This window comes from Pleurodeles waltl, chromosome 9, assembly GCF_031143425.1.
Source record: "Pleurodeles waltl isolate 20211129_DDA chromosome 9, aPleWal1.hap1.20221129, whole genome shotgun sequence".
Classification (NCBI taxonomy): domain Eukaryota; kingdom Metazoa; phylum Chordata; class Amphibia; order Caudata; family Salamandridae; genus Pleurodeles; species Pleurodeles waltl.
In genome coordinates, this window is record NC_090448.1 from 373,135,684 (window position 1) to 373,157,285 (window position 21,602).

At 47.1% G+C, this 21,602-nt stretch overlaps 1 protein-coding gene across 1 annotated transcript in view; it reads left to right on the plus strand.

The window, feature by feature from the left end:
- Positions 1–6,756: 6,756 nt before the first annotated feature.
- The window catches only part of LOC138259321 (delta-like protein C), a 46,794-nt gene continuing 31,948 nt past the window's right edge, over positions 6,757–21,602 (plus strand). The window contains exons 1-2 of the mRNA XM_069206954.1: positions 6,757–7,421; positions 20,582–20,821. Of these exons, the coding sequence (XP_069063055.1) occupies positions 7,347–7,421; positions 20,582–20,821 (315 nt within the window). The 5' untranslated portion in view covers positions 6,757–7,346. The remainder of the gene's footprint in view (positions 7,422–20,581; positions 20,822–21,602) is intronic.

A 21,602-nucleotide genomic window follows, 5' to 3' on the forward strand; every position in this document is an offset into this window, starting at 1 on the left:
GGAATGCCATGGGCCCAAGCAAGAAAAATTTCACATATGACTGCTTTTGTGATAGTAAACAAAAATTAGCAAGGTTCAATTGGCACCTCAGGGTTCTGGGCCCCAGTGACACTGCACCTGCTGCACCAATGGTAGCTACGCCTCTGGGTAGTGGCTGGCATTTGGTTTCATCTTAGGTTCTGGGGAGGAGAGCTGTTCTAATCCAGGTATTGGGGCTTGGTGCACCTGAAAGCGCCTGTTTTGCTGTTGGTAGAATCATACTTTACTTTGGATCCTTGATAACTTTTCGAATTTTTCGAACGGACCTCACTTGGGCGGGTGGGCATGTTCTAGGCACATTTCTAGTTTCTTTTTAGTGACGTCAGATGTATAACCTAGGCCCCTGCAGCTCTTCGGGGCGGGGGACAAATCCTTCAAGGGGGCCCATTCAGCCCAAATTCAATGAATATCTGCGAGATATGGGAGACTCAGGGGCCCCCGTCGCATTCTGTTGGTACCCCCTTCATTCTGCGTTACGCCACTGGGTGACGTGTTGAGGGGGGCAGTAAACGCGATACACAGACAGTGGAAGGACTGGGGTACAGAGACGCCTCGCGCAGACGCGGGTGGAGGTGGGGCTCCTGTGAGAGGTTTCGAGCAGGAGAGGCTGGGGGAGGTGGGCAGATGGCAGGCACACACCGCCGAGCAGAAGCCGGGCCTCAGCCTCGGGCTAATTCCAGCTCTATTCACAGGCCGCACTTCTAGCGCTTGCACACAATGGGGCCCATTTCCCGGGACAGACGTTCTGCTGGGCCTGAGATTTCAGCCAAAGGGATTGATGACTGAAACAAATCAAAGCATTGGGGGTGGGGAGGGCAACCTTGGTCTGATTCTGTCGCCTCTTCCTCCACAAAGCGCATCCCACTACTTGATTATTACCCAGCGAGCAAGCCTCCCCTTCACGCGTCCACCCAGAGCTGGCCTTAGCTAAAATGGCGCCACGGGCGAAACTGGAAGGTGAGGGGGCAAGAGAAAGTAGAAAAACAGATTTCGGAACAATGTTTACTACACTTTTCTCTAGAGGCAGGTTGGAGGGGCACTTCTAAAGGCTGCTCCTGCGCCCCTCTGAAGGGTGGTGTCCGGGCATGGACCCAGCTGGCTCATGTCAAAAGCGGGCTCTGCCTGAACCTCTGCTTCTATTCACCCTGCACCCTCATGCGAGGGCCCAAGAGCACCGCTACCAGGGTAGGGTGTTCAGTGAAAAAAATTGTACAGGTCACTGTGTTGAAAACGATCTTGGCCGACCTATACCTCCTCGGTTGGTGAACTAATTGCCATTAAGTTGGGTAACGTTATGTGGTTAGCGTTGGAATGGTGCACACTCCGCGATCTGGGGTGCTTAATTTGTGCAGGTAATGAGCACAAGAACACAATTTTGGAGGTTGAGGCTTATTTTTCATCATTAGACTTTGACCGAGAGAAAGACAGAGTAAGGCAGAAAGAAGGAGGGAAATAAAGATAGGGAAATGGTGATTAAAGGGGGAAAGTGGGAATGAAAAGGAACTCCTTCCCAAGTAAGATGAAGTGACAGGAAGTGTAGGGTGGTGTAGGTTGGTAGAAGAGAGAGGCATGACGTGGAACCAAGGCTAGTGCCTTGGAGCTTCCAGCACCCGCTAGCACTGGCAGTGGGATCCTAAGGAAATCTTTGGACCCCAGCACTTCATTTTGCACAAATTAAACACTCTCTATTTGTAAGGAAACACACAGTTTTTGTTAGCCTAGGGATGACTTCAATGGTTCTGTTGAGATTTGGCTTGTGAAAATGATGGGTGAGTAGTGTGAGTGGGTGTGTTCCTGGTGTTTGATGGGTGAGACTGAAGGCCGGTACCGAATCACTGATTTATCTTGTAGAATGGTTAGCAAGCTTATTTCCCAGCAGAAGTCATATGTGCAAGATCATCTGCAGTAACCAGTGTTGTTGAGTGTAATTGCGAAATAAAGACACTTGTTAGCTATGGTGGATGTATTTTAGGAGCAATGCTTAATTTGAGATGGTGGTTGCCAGTGGGGGCCACTGGCATTCATTTTTGGGGACCAGCACTTATTTTAAAGCAACAGACATTTATGAGAGCAAGAAAGGGAAAAAACACAGATGAAAAGGAAAGTCGAAGGAAGAGAAGGACAGAACAACATCTCAAAATGAGAAAGCACTACTTGCAAAAGAGAAATAAACAGGCAGGGAGTGTCTGGTAGTGCATCAAAGAGGCATTACGTGCATTTAGGATTATGCAGCCTTGGCATTCAGCTCGCTGACATTCAAGTGCACACTAGCAGCTTCTGAGCAGAGCCCTAGGCACCAGTACTCTTTCTTTTACAAGTTAAGAACTGGTTAGAGCTTCTGTCCAAATGTATTCTGTTGCACCATAGTGCGTGGTGTGTCGCGGTGAAGAGTACAATTCTGAGTTTGATAATAACCAACTAGATGGAACATCTGTGCTGTGCAGGGTCTGTGTGCAATGATCTCTCTAAAGCAGGCTTCACCAACTAGTAGCTTGGGAGCTACTGGGGGCTCGCCAGCTCTCCTGTGTGCAGCCCAGCCTACTAAATTAGAAGCTTTATGTTACTTAAAAGTACTTATATATACCAAACTTCAAGACAAGGATGTGTTTTTTTTTCAGAACTCATTACCTTCGTTTAGAGAAGAATAACTGACTTTTCAAAGTCTATTTGAAGCTGATATTTCAGTGATAAATCATGAGTCTTTAGGGAGGCTTATTTCTAATATTGTTGCCTTTGTACATGGAGATCCGCAGCTACGGTTGTTTTGTATCACACGCCAGCTTGCAACCGAGCCCTGTTGTGGGTGCTCGGTGGGCCCTTGGGTGCTGCAGAGCTTTGTGGGTGACGCACTGGCCCTTGGGTGCTGCAGAACCCTAGTGTGGTGCTAGACGGACCCCCCTGGGTGTTTCAGAGCTAACCTCGATCCGAGTGGCCCCTTGGGTGCCGCTATGCTCCATGACTGCAGGGCGGGCCCGTGGGTGATGCAGGGCTGTGCGAGTGCTGTAAAGTCGGGCGCACCGACTCAGACCATAAAAGAAATGTTCACAGATGTAGATCCGATACCACCACCCCCTTCTGTCCCAACAAAAGGTGCCAATTATTGGGGCAGTTGCTGGTGCGTGGCGAGCGCCTGGCGTGTGGAGCGAGAAGGGAGGGGGGTGGAGTGGTCTTGGAGGAGAAGGGAAAGGTGCCGGGGGAGGAGGGGGGCTGCCGGGCAGGTGTTGGGCATTAGCATACAGCTGAAGAGGCAAGGCGTCCTCAGCAGCAATTATCTGGAAATCTCTATCCCCCTCCCAGCCCCCCTCCTCTGCAGTCCCGTGTCTAAACAAAGAGCCCCCCCTTCCCTCCCGCAGCAAAGAAAGGCAGAAGTGCCCAGTGTAATGACGCCCACGCGTCCCGCTATTACCAGTTCTAAAGAGATCTGGGAACACCCCCTCCCCTCCCGCCAACTAGTCCTGTGTTTGTGACTTGTGGGCAAGGAAGGTGGGGCGGGGGTCCGGTCATGTTCAGCCCCTCAACCCTGATCTTGGAAGTGCACCAGGGATAACAACCCTCCCGCCACCCCCAAAACCCGAAGAAATGCCCAGCACAGGACCATACCCGTGTCTCAAGGCAGCCATGAACGCCAAGCCGCCACCGACCCCCCTCCCCGCACCAGCGGGTATAGGGCACTACAGCAATATGCCCCCTCGCTTCAAAGTGAGTAACTGAGAGAGAAGTGCAAGGAGATGCCCGGGAACCCAAAGGCGTGGGCGTGGTGGACAGGTGAAGAGTTGTGGACCAATGGGTATGATGCAGAGTTCGGAGCCTGAAGCTCTCTGTTCGAAATACAGCTCCTCCGAGTGAATGCATTGTGTGATCCTGGGCTAATCACCTTAGGCCCGAAGACACCCGAGATCTGTAATTGTTACTGGAGGATCCAGGTGTACGGGCACATTCAGGTTAGTGGGCACAAGGGTGGCTACATCAGCACCCTCACCCATCCTGTACTTCATAGTGGTTGGCACAAAGCCAGGGCATCTCACTGCCCCTTCAAGCACAGATGAGCAAGCGGTGGGGAGACAGTCGTAGCAGGTGCAGCAGGAGGTCATGGCTGGCGTTTTGAAATCTACGTTAGAGCATTAAACAGGCACGCTCTCTTTTTTAAAAGCAGACTGAAAAAATATTTCTATGGTCTATGGAAGGGGCAAGGTCTTAGGAGTTTCTCAATTCACCTCTTCACACCCCTCCCCTGCAGTCTCTTTCTTAGATATTTATGCTCTTTTCTCCTCATATGTTTCTGAAAATCCCACAGCTCATCTCTTTCCTCTTCAGCGCCCTCTTTTAACTTTCATTTGCAAGTACTCCCTTGCATCTCCTTCACCAATCCCCCCACACACGCATACCCCCTCACCTGTATGCACTGCATTTTCGATAACTTTTGCACTGTTAATATTTTGACTGCTGAGTAACTTCTTAGTTCACCTTTACATATATTCACAATTACAATAGGCACACTTGACCAATGAGCGTGTGTGCTCTGCAGAGAGGCCAAGGATTGAATGAGCCTGAAACCATATGCGACCCACTGACAACCACTGCGAGAAATGTCCACTTTGTTGGACCTGAACTCCACAGATCTCAATCGTAGCCCTCCCACACCCTGAACTCGCACAGCTACATAGGAGCAAATCTTTTCACTTTGCACACGATAAATGAGTAATATGTTGAATACTAAACTACAGAAGCACACCACATTGAAAAAAAGGAAATACTCTTAGAGAGTACAAGAACAATTAAAACGAGAAATGTAAATAGGAACAACAATGCTGTTCCCAGCCTCAGTGTCTGGTGTCTTTTGTTCGTGTTTTTTGGGCTGTCGCTGGTAGTAGGGTGAAGGGGGTGTGGGGAATTGTATAGGTGGGGCACCGTCCACTCCGTGCCATCGTCGCCATTGCACAAAATCAGTCGCTGTGCTGAGAGTCAGCCTTTAAGAGTTTCTCCCTAAAACAAGCTACTCGTTAATTCCCGGGTGTCCAAGATCACACCGATCGCCCTACAGTTCGGAGGAAAATTCCCAGGTGATATTGGTGGCGAGAAAACCAAGACAGGATGCACGGAGTGTGGCTCGTTAACTTCTGCAGGGGGGGGGGGGGGGGGGGGGGGGTGCAAGGTGGCAGACGGCAACTACCTGTGCGACCTCAGGAAGTTTCTGATATTTGAACCGCTTGTGGACTTCACAAAACCAAGTACGCAACAGAGTGCTGATATGAGAGAGAAAGTAAAAAGTGTCTCGCATTTTTGTGAAAAAAAAAACACAGCGAGGGAGGCTCCCGCGCAAACAGAGGATGGCGACTGTGGTCTAGGTCCATCTGGCACTAGGCGGAGTCCAGACGCGGCCCCCAGGGTACCCCGCCCCCTTACCATCTGACAAGCAATCTCATAAACGACCCCCGAAAAAAGAGAGACATATGCCTGCTGCACACGTGTGCCCAGTACGTGGGGGCTCCACCTACCGCTTTGGGGAAGCGCGACATCCTGCCTCCTTTGTGCCCACCAATGCCCCCTCTGTCTAAAAATGTAAACAAGACAGTTCCCTAGACATCAATGTCGAGGTGATATCACCAGGCAGCCAGGTAATAAATGCAGGGGACTGGATCGGGGTCCCAAAAATGGAAGATTGTGCAGAGGCATATAACCACGACAGGTACTGGCACCCTAAATAATTTGGCAGAGTGTTCCTCGACCGGCACCTACTCGGAAAAGTACCAAAAATCCCCCTTCACCGTGAAACTCCCCCGACCGCTTAGAAAATGTGCTTCTGAGATTTTGTGTTATTTTATCATTATGGTTTTGTCTTTCCACATCATTTTTGGGTTACTAGTCTAAATCAGATTTTGATCTCTCTTTGACATCGTTTATGCACCTTATTGCATTTATTGATGTTTCTACTGGCTGGTATGTTGTTTTCTTTTTTACCTTTCCTCTTTCTTCTGCCATTCTATTTCTTCTCACCTAAATAATAAAAGATGTCGTTTCCCACAGTATTATTATTTATTTGTATTCAATAAATCTGTTGTTCCATATTGTACTCCTCATGACTACGGAAATGTGAATTTAAATCTGCAAGGCGTTGCAAGGGCTCTATCATAAATTAGTTTCGCGGTATAAACTAAAAAGAAATATAATAAATCGCAAAAGCTCCATAGTAAGGCGGGGAGAAAGGTGTGGGTAGATATCTTTATTCGCCCGCAAAAATAAGACCGCTTTGTGTAATAAGTGCTTGTATAAGTGCTGTGCCCTATGCCTTCGCATGTGACTACATGGACATTACCCTAAAACCCTTCTCCTTCTTTTTTGTAAGAGTCCCCCTCCCTCCCCCCACGGTTATTGGGTCTCACCCCTTGCACCTGCCTTGGGCCCTGGAGTGAGCCCGCCACTGGGAGATTTGTGTCAAATTTGCCATAATCTCTGCTCTCGCAATAGTTTGGATAGAAGGTGTTTACTTCTGCCAGGGGAGGGTCTCGTGTCGCGTGCACTGGAGTGACGGGCGGGCTTTTGGAAGCGGTGTGGGTGGGGCCAATCAGGAGGCGCGTGGGTCCCGTATGGTTTATTGACGAACTGAAAGGCCGTAGGCAGCCGGGTGGGCGGGGCCAGCGCGAGGGGCGGGGCCAGGGCGACACAGATCTGACACCAGGAGGCTCCGAGTATAAAGTCGGTGGGAGGCACCTCCGGTCCATTCATAGCCACAGACGCTGGCACCTTGTGGCCAGGAGGCAGTCAGGAGCAGGCAGCTGCAGACACCGGTGACAGGGGGACCATCTGCAGGGAGTGCTCCCAGACTACCGTGCGCGAAGAGGGTTCCCGGGGACCCAACAGGACTACCAGGAGACACCTTAGCTTGCGGGGAGCCCAAGACAGCACAAACAGGGCTCTGCTGGTGACAGGTTGCCAATGTCAAAGGACATCACAGGACACTGTAGACAGGAAGGGCAGGGCGCTGACTTGGCATCATCATAAAGTTAGATTATCTAAGGGCATCTGAGAGGCAAGGCAGAGGAAATCCTAAGGACAGAGCGAGGGGAAGCCACTGGTCCCAGGTCACTCAATAAATCCCACAAGGACCCGGGCGGCAGGGCACAGAGGATCCTGTCCAGCTCTTTGCGGTCTCCGTCTCGCACCGAGAGCCTAGGACTTGGCCGCTTCCTCGTCTCTTGTATCCTTCTTGGAGTTCTTGGACTTTAATCTTCTATTTTCTGGACTAGATTTATTCTTCGTGGGCTGTGATATATTTTCTTCACCTGCGATCTCTCCGGAAAAGCAGCGACATGGCCCCGTGTCCAGCCTGCCCCAGAGGGGCCCTGCTTCTGGTCGGACTGCTCTCATTGCTCTGGCCAGCATCGGTGAGTGTTTCAATTTGTTGGTTGTGTTGTTTCTCTGATATACCTGCAGCTCAGTGAAAACGCTGTGTTGCCTGAACTGTTTTTCTTCTGTCCTCTCTCTGGCCCTTGATCTAGCATCCGAGCCCATTCCTTTTTCCCTGGGGCCTCCGACACCCTTTGGTCCCATTGGTGCTCCCTTATTCCGTACTGCCCTTTCCACGTTCTTTTTCTCTCAGTCCCGCGTGTGTTGCTTATTCACCTGTCCATACTACCTAGTACTAAAGCTGTTCCTCCAACTTTCTTTGCTTGCCGCTCCCGGTCTGTTTGTCCTGTTTCCACATTTTACCTCTGCCCCTCACCCTTCGATATCCGGCAACATCTGCACGCGCTGCTTGCTACATGATAGAGATGTACCACCTGTCCCGTTTCCATGACCTGCCTCTATTTCTTTCCGAGTTCTCTGTTGCTCCATCATGTGGCCCTGATCGGTCTGTGAGACTGTCAGACCTGCCTCTGATAAATATGCGCGTGCTGCTCTTTGATTTTGATCTGTCTATATTTCCCCCTGATCTATCTCTACTTCCCCTAAACTGTTTCTATTTCTCCCATATCTGTATTTCTCCCTGATATGTCTCTATTTCCCCATGAGTTGTCTCTTTCTTCCTGGTCTGTCTCTATATTTCTCCCTGATTTATCTTTATTCCTTACTGGACTGCTTCTATTTTACCCCGGTATGTCTTCATTTTCCTAATCCTGTCTCTATTTCTTCCAGGCCTGTTTTTATTTCTCCCTGATATGTCTCTATTTCGCCCTGATATGTCTCTATATCGCCCTAATATGTCTCTTTTTCTTCCCAGTCTGTCTCTTTTACTCCCTGGTCTGTCTCTATTTTTCCCTGGTCTGTCTCTATTTCTTCCTGGACTGCCTCTTTTATTCCTCCCTGATCTGTCTGTGTTTCTTGCTGGTTTTTCCCTGTTTCGCCCTGGTCTGCTGCTGCTCTCTGTGACTTACCCGTGCTGCCTCTTTATCTGGTTCAAGTTCGTCCTAATCCTTCTGTGCAACTCTTCGATGTCTCTAACGCTCGGCATTCCTCTCACTTTCCTTCTGGCTGTCACCTTTGTCTACCCCGCCGGCACCAGAGTCGCCCACGTCCTTGGTGTCCTCCTCGTACTGCAGGTTATGCACCTTCTGTGTTGCTTAGTGGCCCGGGGCCCCTGAAGTTGTATACTAAGTCGCTGTACATCATCCCTGGGGGGTAGGGCTGAGCAGCAATGGCTCCCTTTGCTGTCCCCTGACTGACGAGGAACTGGAGAGAGTGGGGTTGTTACGGCAGGAAATATTTAACCTAATCCCTCAAATAACTGAATTCTTCCTTCCACTGACTCCCGTTTGCACCCCCCAGCCTTCTCTCTCTTACAGTTCCTCTTGCCTTTAGAGGTCCATAGCTTCCCTTTGTGCCTTTCGGTGCCTTCAGGTATGCCCGCAGGGCAGAATGTTTCGGTTCTCTGGCCCTAATATCCTTTCACGCTCTCCTCTGTGCACCCACATGCTCCATGTCTCATTTTATATTTTATGTTCCTGTTTTGAACCAATGCCTTTCCTCTCCCTTTAACACCAGTCTGCCCTCGCTGACCTCACACTTACTCTCTATGTCCTCCTTCTGTACTCTCTGGCCCATCTCCTGGGTTCTATATGCCCCTGGGCGCCTTTCTACTCTCCAGTGCCCTCCTTGTGCTCCCGTGTCGCCTCTGAGGTATCAGTCTGCGCGCTGCGCTCCGTCCTCCAGCCTCTCTATGCCCCTAGAGACTCCTGGTCTGCATTCCCGTTCTCGCGCCACTCTCCCCGGTCTCCCCTCTATAGCACTCGTCGTCACTCTATGTTCCGCTCTCCAGTTTCTCTATGACCCGCGTCTACTTTTGATGTTACATCTCGTTGTGATCCTGATCGACGCTCCATGCCTGTTGTGTTAGTTACTATTATTTCTCCCGGTTACCAGCCTCGCTTTTGTAACTCAGTCTGCACACCTTTCCACGGCCCTAGGCTCATTTTAGTATCCCATGCTTTAATCTGTGTTCCTAATCTCCGCCGTGTTTCCCATACTCCTGTTTCCTCTGTGCTCCCAGTCTCATCCCTCTGCAGCAGCCACATATAAATCCCCTGGTTTCGCTCTATGCCAGTGAATTTCCTTCAATCCCCGTTTTTTACCTCTAACACCAAGTGTAGTGCTCTCTTCACACCCACTGCATTCTTACGCTAACCCCCCCCCCCCTTCCCCTTTCATACACCTTAATTTCAATCAACCATTGTTCACAAAACTCTGTATTTCCCCACTTCGACTTCGTTTATAGGCTTGTTACAGTGCCAAGAATGGCTTCGCGGAAGCGTCTGGGCGCTAGAACTAGGGTTGATCTCCAGGAGAGCCGAAGGGCAAACGACATCTGTTAACAACATCTGCTGCAGGGTAGTCAGCCTGAGCGCCCCCCCCCCTCCCTTCATCCTTAGCCGTCATAGGGACTACAGAGGGTCATTTCAGTTCTCAGAACTAAAACAAACCAGCATGCGTACAAATATCCCGGATTTACATCTCATTTTCAGCGATAACATGCACTTCTTAAATTCATCTCCACCGTGCCCTGTGAAGGCAATTCTAAAGTTGTTTTTTAGCAGTTAATTTAAGTAGAGGTTGATGAAAGTGGTTAGTCTTTGTGGAAGTGCTACCAATTTTGGCAAATGACGGCAGACTCTGGTAAATAAAACATTTGCTCTCCATCACGCAGCATTCATGCGGGGGCTTCGAGTTAGACAGCTGCTGAGAGACAGAATAGATCAAACCTCTGCCATAGTTTTGAGCATCGTGTGTCAACAACAGGAACACACCTGGAAACGTAGTTCTCTCAGATCAGGAGAGGAGCGCAGCAGGTGCAGCGGCGCCGGGACCCGTGCGTCTGAGAGGCTTAATTAGTAACAGTTATGTCTGATTTTAATGGGATAATGGGGCTGGACTTTAAACAGGTCTAGGGTTTATGAGCATTTATGCATAGGTGGCAAAGTGCACTTTCTTAGAAGAAGGTGAGAATGGTCGTATGTAGCGCGCTTTGTAGAAACCTTTGTCTCCGAAAAAAAGTTATCAGCTCCGGCCTCTGCCCAGCTTGGCATCAGAAAACTAGTAGCCCTCGCCCACCCCCCACCAAATGAACCTACCAACTCTCAGACCAATAAAACATGTAGCTGGATCACCGCCGAACCCCCCTCGCCTCTCCCATTCCGGCTCAGACTAGATCCCAGTATCTGGCACCTCCATAACCCTGAACCTCGCTTTCTCCGATTTTAACTCCCGACTCGCCAAGCGCTACGTTTAATCCTTTAGCCATAATCGGTCCTCTTGCCACCCTCCTCCCCCAGGTTTCTTTGGGGGGGAGGGGGAGGGTGAAGATGGCCGTGTACCTCCTCGCCATGGCAGTTTCGTGTATAACCCTGCCCCATCTCTGTGCCCCGTCGCGCCTCTAGCCCCGCTGTGAAGGTGTCAGACTCCCAGTGTGGCCGGGTCATGTGTGAGTGCGGGGGTGACCCATGCTCCCGTGCCGGCGCCAGCTGGGGTCTTGTTCAGCACTGGAGGTAACGGGCGGTCCCCATCCTTGCCTCTGTGCTCTCGTTGCGTTGGTCTTGGTTTCGGGCTGCGGTACTGGGAAGGTCACAGTTCCTGAAGGCGGGCCACCTCACGCTAACTCCAGGACAAAAGCGACGGCGGTCTCTTACCTTCACCAGCTACTTTCTTGTCTACATATCCTTTCTGTTTTCGTCCAGCATAACTTGAAACTAATTCAGAAGCCGCTGCGCGTCTTCAGCATCTCAGACCGGCCCCAAACATCTCTTTTCTTGAGACTAGCCTGTCCTCTCCAGCTGAGACCGGGCATGATGTGGGCGCTTGTAGGCTCCTGCTCGTACCCATTTTCTGGAGGCCCTTTGTCGTTGTTTAAGCGGGCAGGGGGACTTGACCTTCCTCGTTACTGCTAATCACCTTTTCTTTTTTCTTTCTTTTTTTTTGTTGCGATTTTATATAGCGCGAACTCGGTCCGAAGTTATTGGAGCGCTTTACATTGACACCGGTCACGATACACAAGGACACATTCCTCATGCTTCTTCCAGGGTTCACTCTTATTACAAAGGGCACTGGAGGGTTTTATGTCTTAAAAATATATGTGCCAAGAGCCAAGGTATTCCACCGCAGCGGGGATCACCCACGTTTCCAGCCGCTGCTGTCGGGTGGAAGTGCTAGCATCACCTGCTAACCATCACAGGTGTGATATTTTGGATTGTTGCAGGTCGCCACAAACTGTTCGGGTGACTCGTAAGTGGGAATTTTATCATTTTCTTAAATACACTGAAACGCTCAACACTCGTGTTGTGCTCAGCAAATAGGCGGAGAGCGCCCCCTTGTGGTGTACCCTCATGAACAAGTGCTGGTGTTAAAAAAAAAAAAAAAAAGACCAGCGCTGAGCACCAGCAAACACCCGCACAAATTAAGCCTGGCTTGCAAGCTGCCCTTATTGGTTATATCTACAGTGTTTGGTGCCAAAACATCATTTGCAGATATGGTCTCTGTCCTGGCTACACGTAGGCCATTCAAGAGTCATTTGTATTGATGGACACCCACCTTCGACTTCTGTCTGGCATGGAAGAACGAGGATTTTGTCACACAGAACCAAAAGGTAAGTACAACTCTTTTCACAGGTGCTGGATAACAGTGATAGTTTTGAATGTGATTCTGGCACAGCGCCCATCGTTCCCCAGGACTCTATTGGAACACCTTGGTGGGCTGTGCTCCACCCCCATGCTGGAAAGGATCTTGCATCAGTAGAATCCTTCAGATTACTGCTGGTGCCACCTCTTCACTACAGCTTGGTGGTTTCAGGTGTCCTCATTACAGAGTTTCTTACGTGCAAACGGAGCCCCATGCTTGGCTCAGGTTGCAGCATGCATAGTTGCAGACATTGGAGCCAGAAAAGCATCCGCCGTCCACTCCGCACACGCCTCCATCAGATGAAATGCAGGAGGCCCTCACATATTGTCTCTCCATGTTCAGCCTTCTGGTTAGAGTTCGATTTACTTAACGTGGAAACACAGTCTGCAAGAACATTACTCAAACATACATTGCTAAAATCTCGACTGATATACCCATCTTCCTCCCATACCTGCCTCCTCCTTTTAGCCACTCTCTTATTTCCACTAACCCTTACGTAACTACGCAGCTCCTTACTCTATCTTCCATAAATCTCCTAGCAATTCTCTCTTTCTGTCTGCATCTTTCTCCTGCGACGTAACTCTCACTCTTAACTCTTATCTCCATGTTTCACCCTTGCCTGTAGTGCATGTGTCTCCTTGCAGATTCCTTACCTTTGGAAATATTAGCACACACCAGACTGAAGTTGGAAGACTTAAAAACACAGGGGTTTTTCCTGGCAGCAACATAAGTACCAAGCAGTCAACCGCAAAGCATCTGCGGGCCCAAGAAGTGATGCTCCTGGCCTCAATACTTTTTTTCCCATTAGCTAGAGACAGACATATTGGGTACTGCCATCGTTGGAAATACTAATTCTTTTTTTCTTTCAGGCAAAGTGGGTTTCATGAAAACCTCAAGGGTCGACACCCGCTGAACATGCAACAAGCGCATGTAGACAATGGATCACAAACTATACAATGGATCACATCTCTAAGTATCAGTGTATCTTGGAGCTGAGATACCAGTGTGGTAGATCCAGTAACAGTAAAAAACAGCTTTGCGGAATGTTGTCAAATTGTATAGAGTTCCACAAGCTTTACAAGGCAGTTTAAGCTCACAATCCAGCTAGCCCGCACATAATAGCGTTATTATACTAAAATCGGTATTTAATCTCAATGTGCCTCCCTCTGTTCTCCACAAAGGAAAGTCAGAATTCTACACATACTCAAGGGACCTATGATAAAGTCACAGCAATGACTGAGCCTTACAAAGCAGGTGATGTCGGGGATCAGCCCTCATACCAAATTAAGAGAATTGAATGAATGTGATGTTTAGACCACCATCTTGGGTGGACACAACTTAGGCGAGCAAAACCGGGGCTGTGCTGTGGGACAGAAGCTCAGGGCCAAGTGCCTGTAATGCTCCTCCATCCCAAGAAAAACCTTCACTTGATCCTGAGCCTTGGGGGTGGGTCACTTAGCAGTGGTAACAATACTGCTGTTAGGCACTACAGCTGGCCACTGCCAACAAAATGCTAAAGAAAAAAAATCAGATTGATATTGCTCAGCCTTAACAGTAAGATCTAACAAGCTAATCCCTTGCATTAGCAACTGTAAGCTCGCTGCCGTGTTTCTGTGCAGAAGGGTGACCGCTGCTCTATTAGTAATGCATGTGGCACAAATATTTTGGCCAAATGGCCTGAATTTTATTATTGCTCTCTGCCACTTGGCACAAGAACTGGCTTGAGAGGTGGCACAAGCTAGATCTTCTGCTTCACTCTGGCTGCTCCAGATGCTTCATTTCCCACTTACAAGGCTGCTGCTTCTCTGAATTTCAGGACACAAGTTCTCCCATTGGCATCCCCAGTTGTCTCTGATCCTTGATTTGCAGCGCTTTGTCACTCATGCAGGAGTCCTTCATCTCCCTCAAGACTGATGGACATTGCAAATCATAAGACAATCACCACTGGATGATGGTGATACAGACAACCACCAAGTGATGATTCACACGAGTTAAAGCACCCTTTAGTTGCACATCAGCCTGAAATAATGAATGTCTTCTCCAGCTGCGCTGATGCAATGACTACTGTGTGCTCTCAGCATGTTTTTTGAACATGCAGGACCTCTCTACAGAGACTGTTTAGAAGATTATCCCTAATTATCTCTTGTGACCAGGTATAGGGCATTAGGGCTGCTATATGTGTAACCCCCTTTCCTCATCTTCTGAATCACACAGGTTCAGTAATGACATCTGGATATAGTGCCTTGAGGCCCTGAATGGAGGCGGCTGCATACACCTCTTTCGCATGGGCTAGAGGCAAATCATGGGCATTGGGGTATCCATCCTGAACTGTCGTTATTCTAGTCAGAGTAGGGAGCAGAACCACCATGATGGTTTCCTCAGCTTCGTTTGCCTGGAACATTTGGCTCGTGACATGGGTGAGTACAGTGCAGAGGCATTTCCTGGTAGGCAGTTAATCAGTAGCCCATCCCCACTCGTGTAGATAGCCTCTGAACTCACATCTCCCAATGTAAGGCAAATCATGAGTAGGTGGTAGCATACCCATTTGTTTGGTCTCTTGTGGTTTCTTCTTCACAGAGAAAAAGCAACTGCGAGGGTCATGCTGGTTCGTTATCACGGAAGAGAAACTGCTTACCATCACTGGAGTGAAGGTCCATCAGAGGACGATCCAGAGTCCCTTGCTGATGTTTTCAGAAATAGCCACTCCCATACCGAAGAAAGTGCACCTAGACCGAGGCGCTGTTTCCATTCCACTCAGCCACAGTTAGTCCAGCACAGCATGACAATTAACAACAATCAGTCACAATCAGACAAGAAGTCCAGTAGGGTGGCCACCTCAGTTAAATTACAGCCTTAATCTGCATTTTCACTGAACAGGGACACCAGTTGTGTTCTGACAATACCTATCAATGCTTTTGACTTCCATACTCTGGTCAGATATTGATTCTAGTTCATCTTTAGACACATTGGGTTTCGACCCTGCTCCGCAGTGCCATTTCACTCAGATTTAAACATGTCTGTGCCACTCCACTTGACAGTGATTCCCAGTTCATTCCTGGTAGAAACTTTCAGCCTCCCAGTTATATTTTAGTGGCCACCTTTAACATGGTTCAATAATCTCAATCTGTTCACTCTGGAAACCGAATTTTAGGTGGTTGGCACAACACATTTGGGCACAAGTTTTTCACCATCAGATTAATCTGGAACCTGGTAGAGTTTTCAGTTCCTCGCTATCATGGGTCATAGTGGGACAATGAGTCAGATTCCCTGCCGGTATGTGTCATAGGAGGGAGAAGAGGCCAAAAGAGGGTCCCCTTTCAGTACTGATGTGCTCACAGATCTCTAGTTTTTATGCATTCTTCATGATACCCTCAGATTACTGTGTATAATTAACAACTCCTTCAGGTCAATCGAATGAATATTTGTCTATTTAAGCGTTAGTGAAAAAATACATTTGCAGCTAGAAAGCACTACCATATTACGAGGCATGGTTCATGTTTCCGTTGTTATAAAATGGCATCAAGATTTTCCTCCTGAGCATCAGGGATCTAATTAGCAGACTCAAACATTTATGCTTGTCCAAGGGACAAGGATCCTCTTGAGGCAGATGTTGGCCATCATTCTAATGCAACTCGCACTCTCTCAGCTGCAAGTCCTCTTTAAAATCTGAGACTGTCCTCCCTCAACTTCAGTCGGAGATGAGCTTGTGCTTCATGGGAAGACCGAAAGTGATAATCGGAGATCAGTTAGTAAGTCACATCAAATTCTAGTATTTTCTACCTTTTGGGAACAAATTTCACACTTGCCCATATCTCCGGTAGCCTTTGCTCTTTGAAGGACAAGAGTTACCAGGAAAAAAGACAGTAAAAAAAATGATGCCAAGTGGAATGGCATTCAGGATGCTATTCATTTTATTTTTGTTCTCATAAATGAGCAGTGTGGTTCTGAATCCCATCCAACTCCTTCTCACCTGAGCACATTCCTTAAAGGTTCCATGTAGTCAGTCTAACGCAGACTATCCAGCCTCGCAAAAATAATAATTCTGTCACCGGCTCATCCAGACCCACCGTAAGCATAGCAGATTCCTCCAGTTTATGGTGAGACATGAGCACTCATAGTTCTTGCACCTCTAGAACCTCAGGGCTTCAGATAGTCAGGACCTGATTTAGATACTGGCGGACAAGTTTCTCCATCACTACAGTGATGATATCCTGTCTGCCAAAATCTAAATCCCATAGAATATAATGGGGTTTAGATTTTGGTGGACAGGATTTTCGTCATCGTTGTGATGGAGTAAGTCATACACCAATATCTAAATCAGGCAGGCAACACATCTATGAAGGCTGGACATTTGCTTTCCAAAACTGGGCAACTGATTAATACAGACTGTGATGATATTCAAACCCAGTTTCTTTTCTGATAACTTCCTTCTGGCTGCATCGCCTGGGGTTCTCAACAAAGGATAGAAGTTTCATACTGCCATGCCATCTTCTCATCAAAGGGAGTATTCTGGATGCTAACGTGGGTGTGTGATATTCTACTAAAGGACTTTAAGGTAAGCCAGGTTCTTTTTTTAGTGAGGTGGGCCTCCTACTGCCTTCTTGTATCTTCTTTGATAGCCATATCATGAAAGGGGAATTTGTCAGATAATCACTTCTGAGTTGCTGATGTTTCATTGGTGGACACCAGAAGAAAATATCCTTGAAGGGGACAATTACTGTACTCTTGTCCTGCTTGTTATTCTGACCATGAATTCCTTTTTGTCAGAGTCTGTATCTCGGGAAAGATAGCCTGTCGCCGAATGCTCTGTGAAGGCTAAAGACACACCTTCAAATCAACCTGCTGGCATTAAAAATAATTAGTTTAACTCTTCTGTTTTTCTTTTTGGGACAAGAGCATAAATGTGGCCCACTATGTGAACAAGAGAAGTAGCTTGGGATATCTTTGCAGGGAAGCAATGGTGGTGGGGTCTTTGTCTGTACTCTTGTTTTTTTCTTGCTGTTAGACTGGTACGTTGAATATTTAGCCAGATAACACTGAAAGCGTGAACTCAACTTTGTAGAGCTGGAGAACTCCATAAGGATTTTATCCACTGGTTGCTCACTGTGTTGTCTTGCTCACAGAAAGAAATGCAATTTTTTGACTCAATGCCTATGGCACCAAGAGTATGATGGTTACCATAATTGATAGCAAGTATTACTGTCTTCCCTTCTCTCGAATTTGGTGTTCAAGAAGCAAAGGTCTCTGCAGGCTACCATGATTTTGATCTGCATCACACTGGAACTGAATATTTAGTATTACAACGTGCAGATGTTGAGCATCCCTCTGTCTCTTCTATGGCCAAAGTGATAGTGTTTATTATTCCAGAAATAAGGGAGGATCCGACATTCCAAGCTAAGACAAGTTACAGTTACATACATTGCTGCCAAGATGACGTTTGTGACTTGGTGGAGTTGAAATCATGTATGCTTTTGTTATTGGAAGAAGACCGTATTTGAGACACCGGATGAAGTTCTATTTTTTATGTGTTAATGTAAGCAAATAAAACCTTTATTGGGTCCTATTTTGAATGTTGTGAATGTCAAAGTTTCTTACTGTTATTTTGACTACAAGCATGGCAAAATGTTTAGCCTCAGTTCTATGTGTAATTATTCCATAAACAGAGTTTTTTCCAATCACCTTATTAGTTTGCAGTTTTTAAAATTCCTGTTAACATCTGCAGGCTCAAAACTCAGATCAGCAGGGATTGACTTTCATTTATAGGGGGTTGCACTCAAGCCTAGGCACTCCCTTATAATGGAAAAGGAACCCAACACTTGGTGGGTTGCTAATTCGCCTGCCTGTTTCAAATTCATCTTTTTCGGTTGCTGGTGTAATATTCTACAAGATAAGAATGTGCAGGTGAAAGCATCAATTAAAAGTCTGTCATCTTATGATAACAGAGTTTACAATTGATGCGTCTACCTGCAGATTCCTTTCCTCACACCTCTAATATACATTTAGGTATCAATTTCTTATTCTTCTAGAAAAATGCAGGACCAGACATTAGTGGTATGTGTGGCTAATGTTGAATGTGAAGTGTCAGGGCTAACAAGGATGTCTGCCCACAGTAAAACACCTAAATACAATATCAGTCTTCTCTGGTTTTATGCATTTTTCATGGCCAGACTTGTGTTTAAGGGTAAGAAATGGGTTTATTGGTTGAAGGGGGTGAAACCCTACTCAAGCAGCAACCACAATTCTTGGCAGGGTGAAGTCACAAGCCAACCCCAAATTAGCATGTGCTCAACCATCTGGCAGATTGGCACAGAGCAGTCATGCTGTACTTAGAGGCAATGTGTAAAGTATGTATGCAGCACCTCAAACAGCAATAAAGTAAAAACTCCACAGAAGAAAAATCCCACTCCAGCTTTAAAAAATAGAGTAAAATGTAATAAATATTTTGACTCTAAAACAACAAAAATCCAATTTGTAGAACTGGAGGTATGCAGTCTTAAAGTCCAAAGCACCAACTTCAGCTATCTGGCCATACAAGACTAGGTGGAAGTCACAAGTTCAGGCCGACCATAATGGAGCATGGGCTGGATACAGGGACTAGGTAAGTCATGTTGAAAGAGTTACCCAAGTCCAGCACAACTAGTTCTGTTTGCAGTGGAAGGGGCTGAGAAGAGCAGGGAGATCACAACGGGTAGCCGCTGAAGTAGCATGAAGTTCAGGCTGTATGTCGCAGATGGTTATCGCTGTAGCGCAACGACACAAACGGTCCTTGCTGGTACTTCGATTTGGCAGTCCTTATGAGCGGTCGATGCTGTATCCCTAAAAGTCTATTCACTAGAACTTTGCATTAGTGGTTGGTGCGGGCGGCAGGCTTTCGACTCCAATGGGGCCATTCTTAAAAAGGCTAAAAACGTCAGGGGAGCTCAACTGAGGCCACACCAGGGGTCCAGGACTTGAGAGGCTCCACTTGGGTGTCAGGAACTCACTCCAGCAGAGGCCAGCAGGGCTCAGGCAGATTCAGGCAGATTTGTTATAGATCCAGGCTTCAGGTCATCTGAGCAGTAGCAAGGAGGGTCTACAGCTTATGTCCCTATAGTTCAAAACAGTTTGTCTGCTGTCTGTAAATGGCACCTTATTTGAAGTGGGAGAAACTTCTAGTGGATTCCTTTTAAAGTGCTCAGGTTTCCTGCCTCCCCTGCTCTGCCTCCAGAGGAACTACAGGGCGCATGCACACTTTCGTGAGTAGGCAGGACAAAGCCTATTCAGGTGGTAAGTGGGGCTGTGCCAAACTCTGTTCTCACATCCTGCTAGTGATGGCTTATCCAGGTGCACCTAAGCTCTTTACTGTGTGTGGCTGTCTAGGATGAATACACAAAGACCAAGTGCCAACTACACACAGTCATGTGACCCAGAGACAGGCTGTGGGCACTAAGTAGCTAAGGCAGGAAAATGTCAACTTTTTAAAAGTGGCATTTTCAAAACTGTAATCAAGCTTCCAACTTCACCATAAGAAAGGATTTTTCATTACAATTCAAAAGAAATGTTCCCACTTGGAGGTTCCTGCTTATTAAATGTGATGAGGTAACTGTAATATTATCCTATTGGAGAAGCAGGCTTTGCAGTAGTAAAAATCACATGTACCACTTAAAATTACATATCCCACTTTTTAAATACACTGCCCCCTGCGTCATGGGCTGTGTAGGGGCTATCCTAGGGCTAACTTATATGTATTAAAAAGACAGGTTTTAGCGTGGCAAAGGGTTTATTGTGCCAAGTCAAACGGGCAGATTAAAACAGCACACACAGGCTGCAGTGGCACATCCGAGGCATGTTTAAAGGGCTACTTAAGTGGGTGGTACAATCAGTGCTGCAGGCCCAGTAGTAGCATTTCATTTTTAGGTCCAGGGTACATGATGTACCACTTTACAAGTAAATAAAATTAGTCAATTAGGCGGGAGCGAGTACTACCATATTTTAATGAGAGAGCACAAGCACTTTAACATTGGTCAGCAGTGGTAAAGTAAATAGAGCCTTAAAAGCCAACAAAACACGTTCAGAAAACAGGGGGGTAAAGGCAAAAAGTTTGCAGAGGCAGGGTCTGCAGAACAAACCAATTTCAATAATAAGTAATCTGTAACATGGTAATGAGGCTCTAATAAATATTGCCCCCACAAGGTAAGTAAATTATTTATTTCCCCTTCTGGTCTCCATCCCCATAGTTCTTCAAAAAGCCCTTTTCACATCTTTTGACCTCTCTACAATATTTCTGTCTGTGACCACTCTCACTGTCTCCACGCGCGAACCATCTCTAAACACTATAAGTCACATAAACTATAACCAATTTCTATGTCTTTCTCCTCATATTTTCCCTCTCTAATGTATCACTATATCTATTGCATCTCTTATTTTATCTGCCTCATCTAACCCTTTTTTCCCTTTGCAGGTGCACCCTGCTGGAGTCTTCGAGCTGAAAGTCCACTCTTTCAGTAGCTCTCGCAACCTGTGCCGCATTGGACGTCCATGCCGCCTCTTCTTCAGAGTATGCCTGAAGCACTCTCAAGCCGTTGTGTCCCCAGATCCGCCTTGCACTTTTGGGACAGCACTGAGCGACATCTTCTCTGCCGACCCCAGCTCTATTGCTGCAAGTAGCCCCATTCGGGTGCCATTCCACTTCAAATGGCCGGTAAGGAACAAGACAATAGGGTCTTTTCAATGTACTTGAAAATGGGAGGAAATTAGAGTGCTCAAAAAAAGGAAGATGAACATGTAAGGGAGGGGGTTTGAGTTTGAGGCGAAGCAATAACATTTTGTGAGATAATGAGACATCACAGAGTGAGATGAAAACACACCTTGAATGATAGGTTAGTGTATGTTAGGTAAGGGAGTAATATTAATTGTAAAATGAATGGGCAGCATTAGATGTGTAGAAAGCGGGAGGCTTCGCTTGAGGGGCAGAAGGTCTGCAATGGATGTGGAGGGAGCTGGCAGCATGGGATAAAGGTGCCACATTGCAATAGTTCATGCTTCATAAATTTATACCAGGCCCCTTCTGAGATTGATTGCTTCTGGGTGCTGTTATGCATTGAGAAATCCACCATTATGACATCCATACATTTTAAGACTGGCGTGTTGTTAGATGGTCAGCAAAAGTAGTGGATGGTGAAGTTTTTGGGCAAGCGGTGACAATACTTCCAGAGCTCCAGTTTCAGGTCCCAGAAATGTGAATTTTAAATTTCTAATAGAGGTTTAGGGACCAAGGCTGCCTGCACTACTCTGGATAGATCGGATTTAGAATATTCTGTCTTAGATATTGAGTTGTTGCTGTTTTCACACATTTATGCACCAAACAAAATAGCCTGAATATAATTTGTTTGCCTTGAACATCAAAAGGCAAAGAGATGAGGTAAGAGTTTTTGATGAAGCTTTGAACAAGACAAAACCCACTTTGAAAATGTCAGAATTTG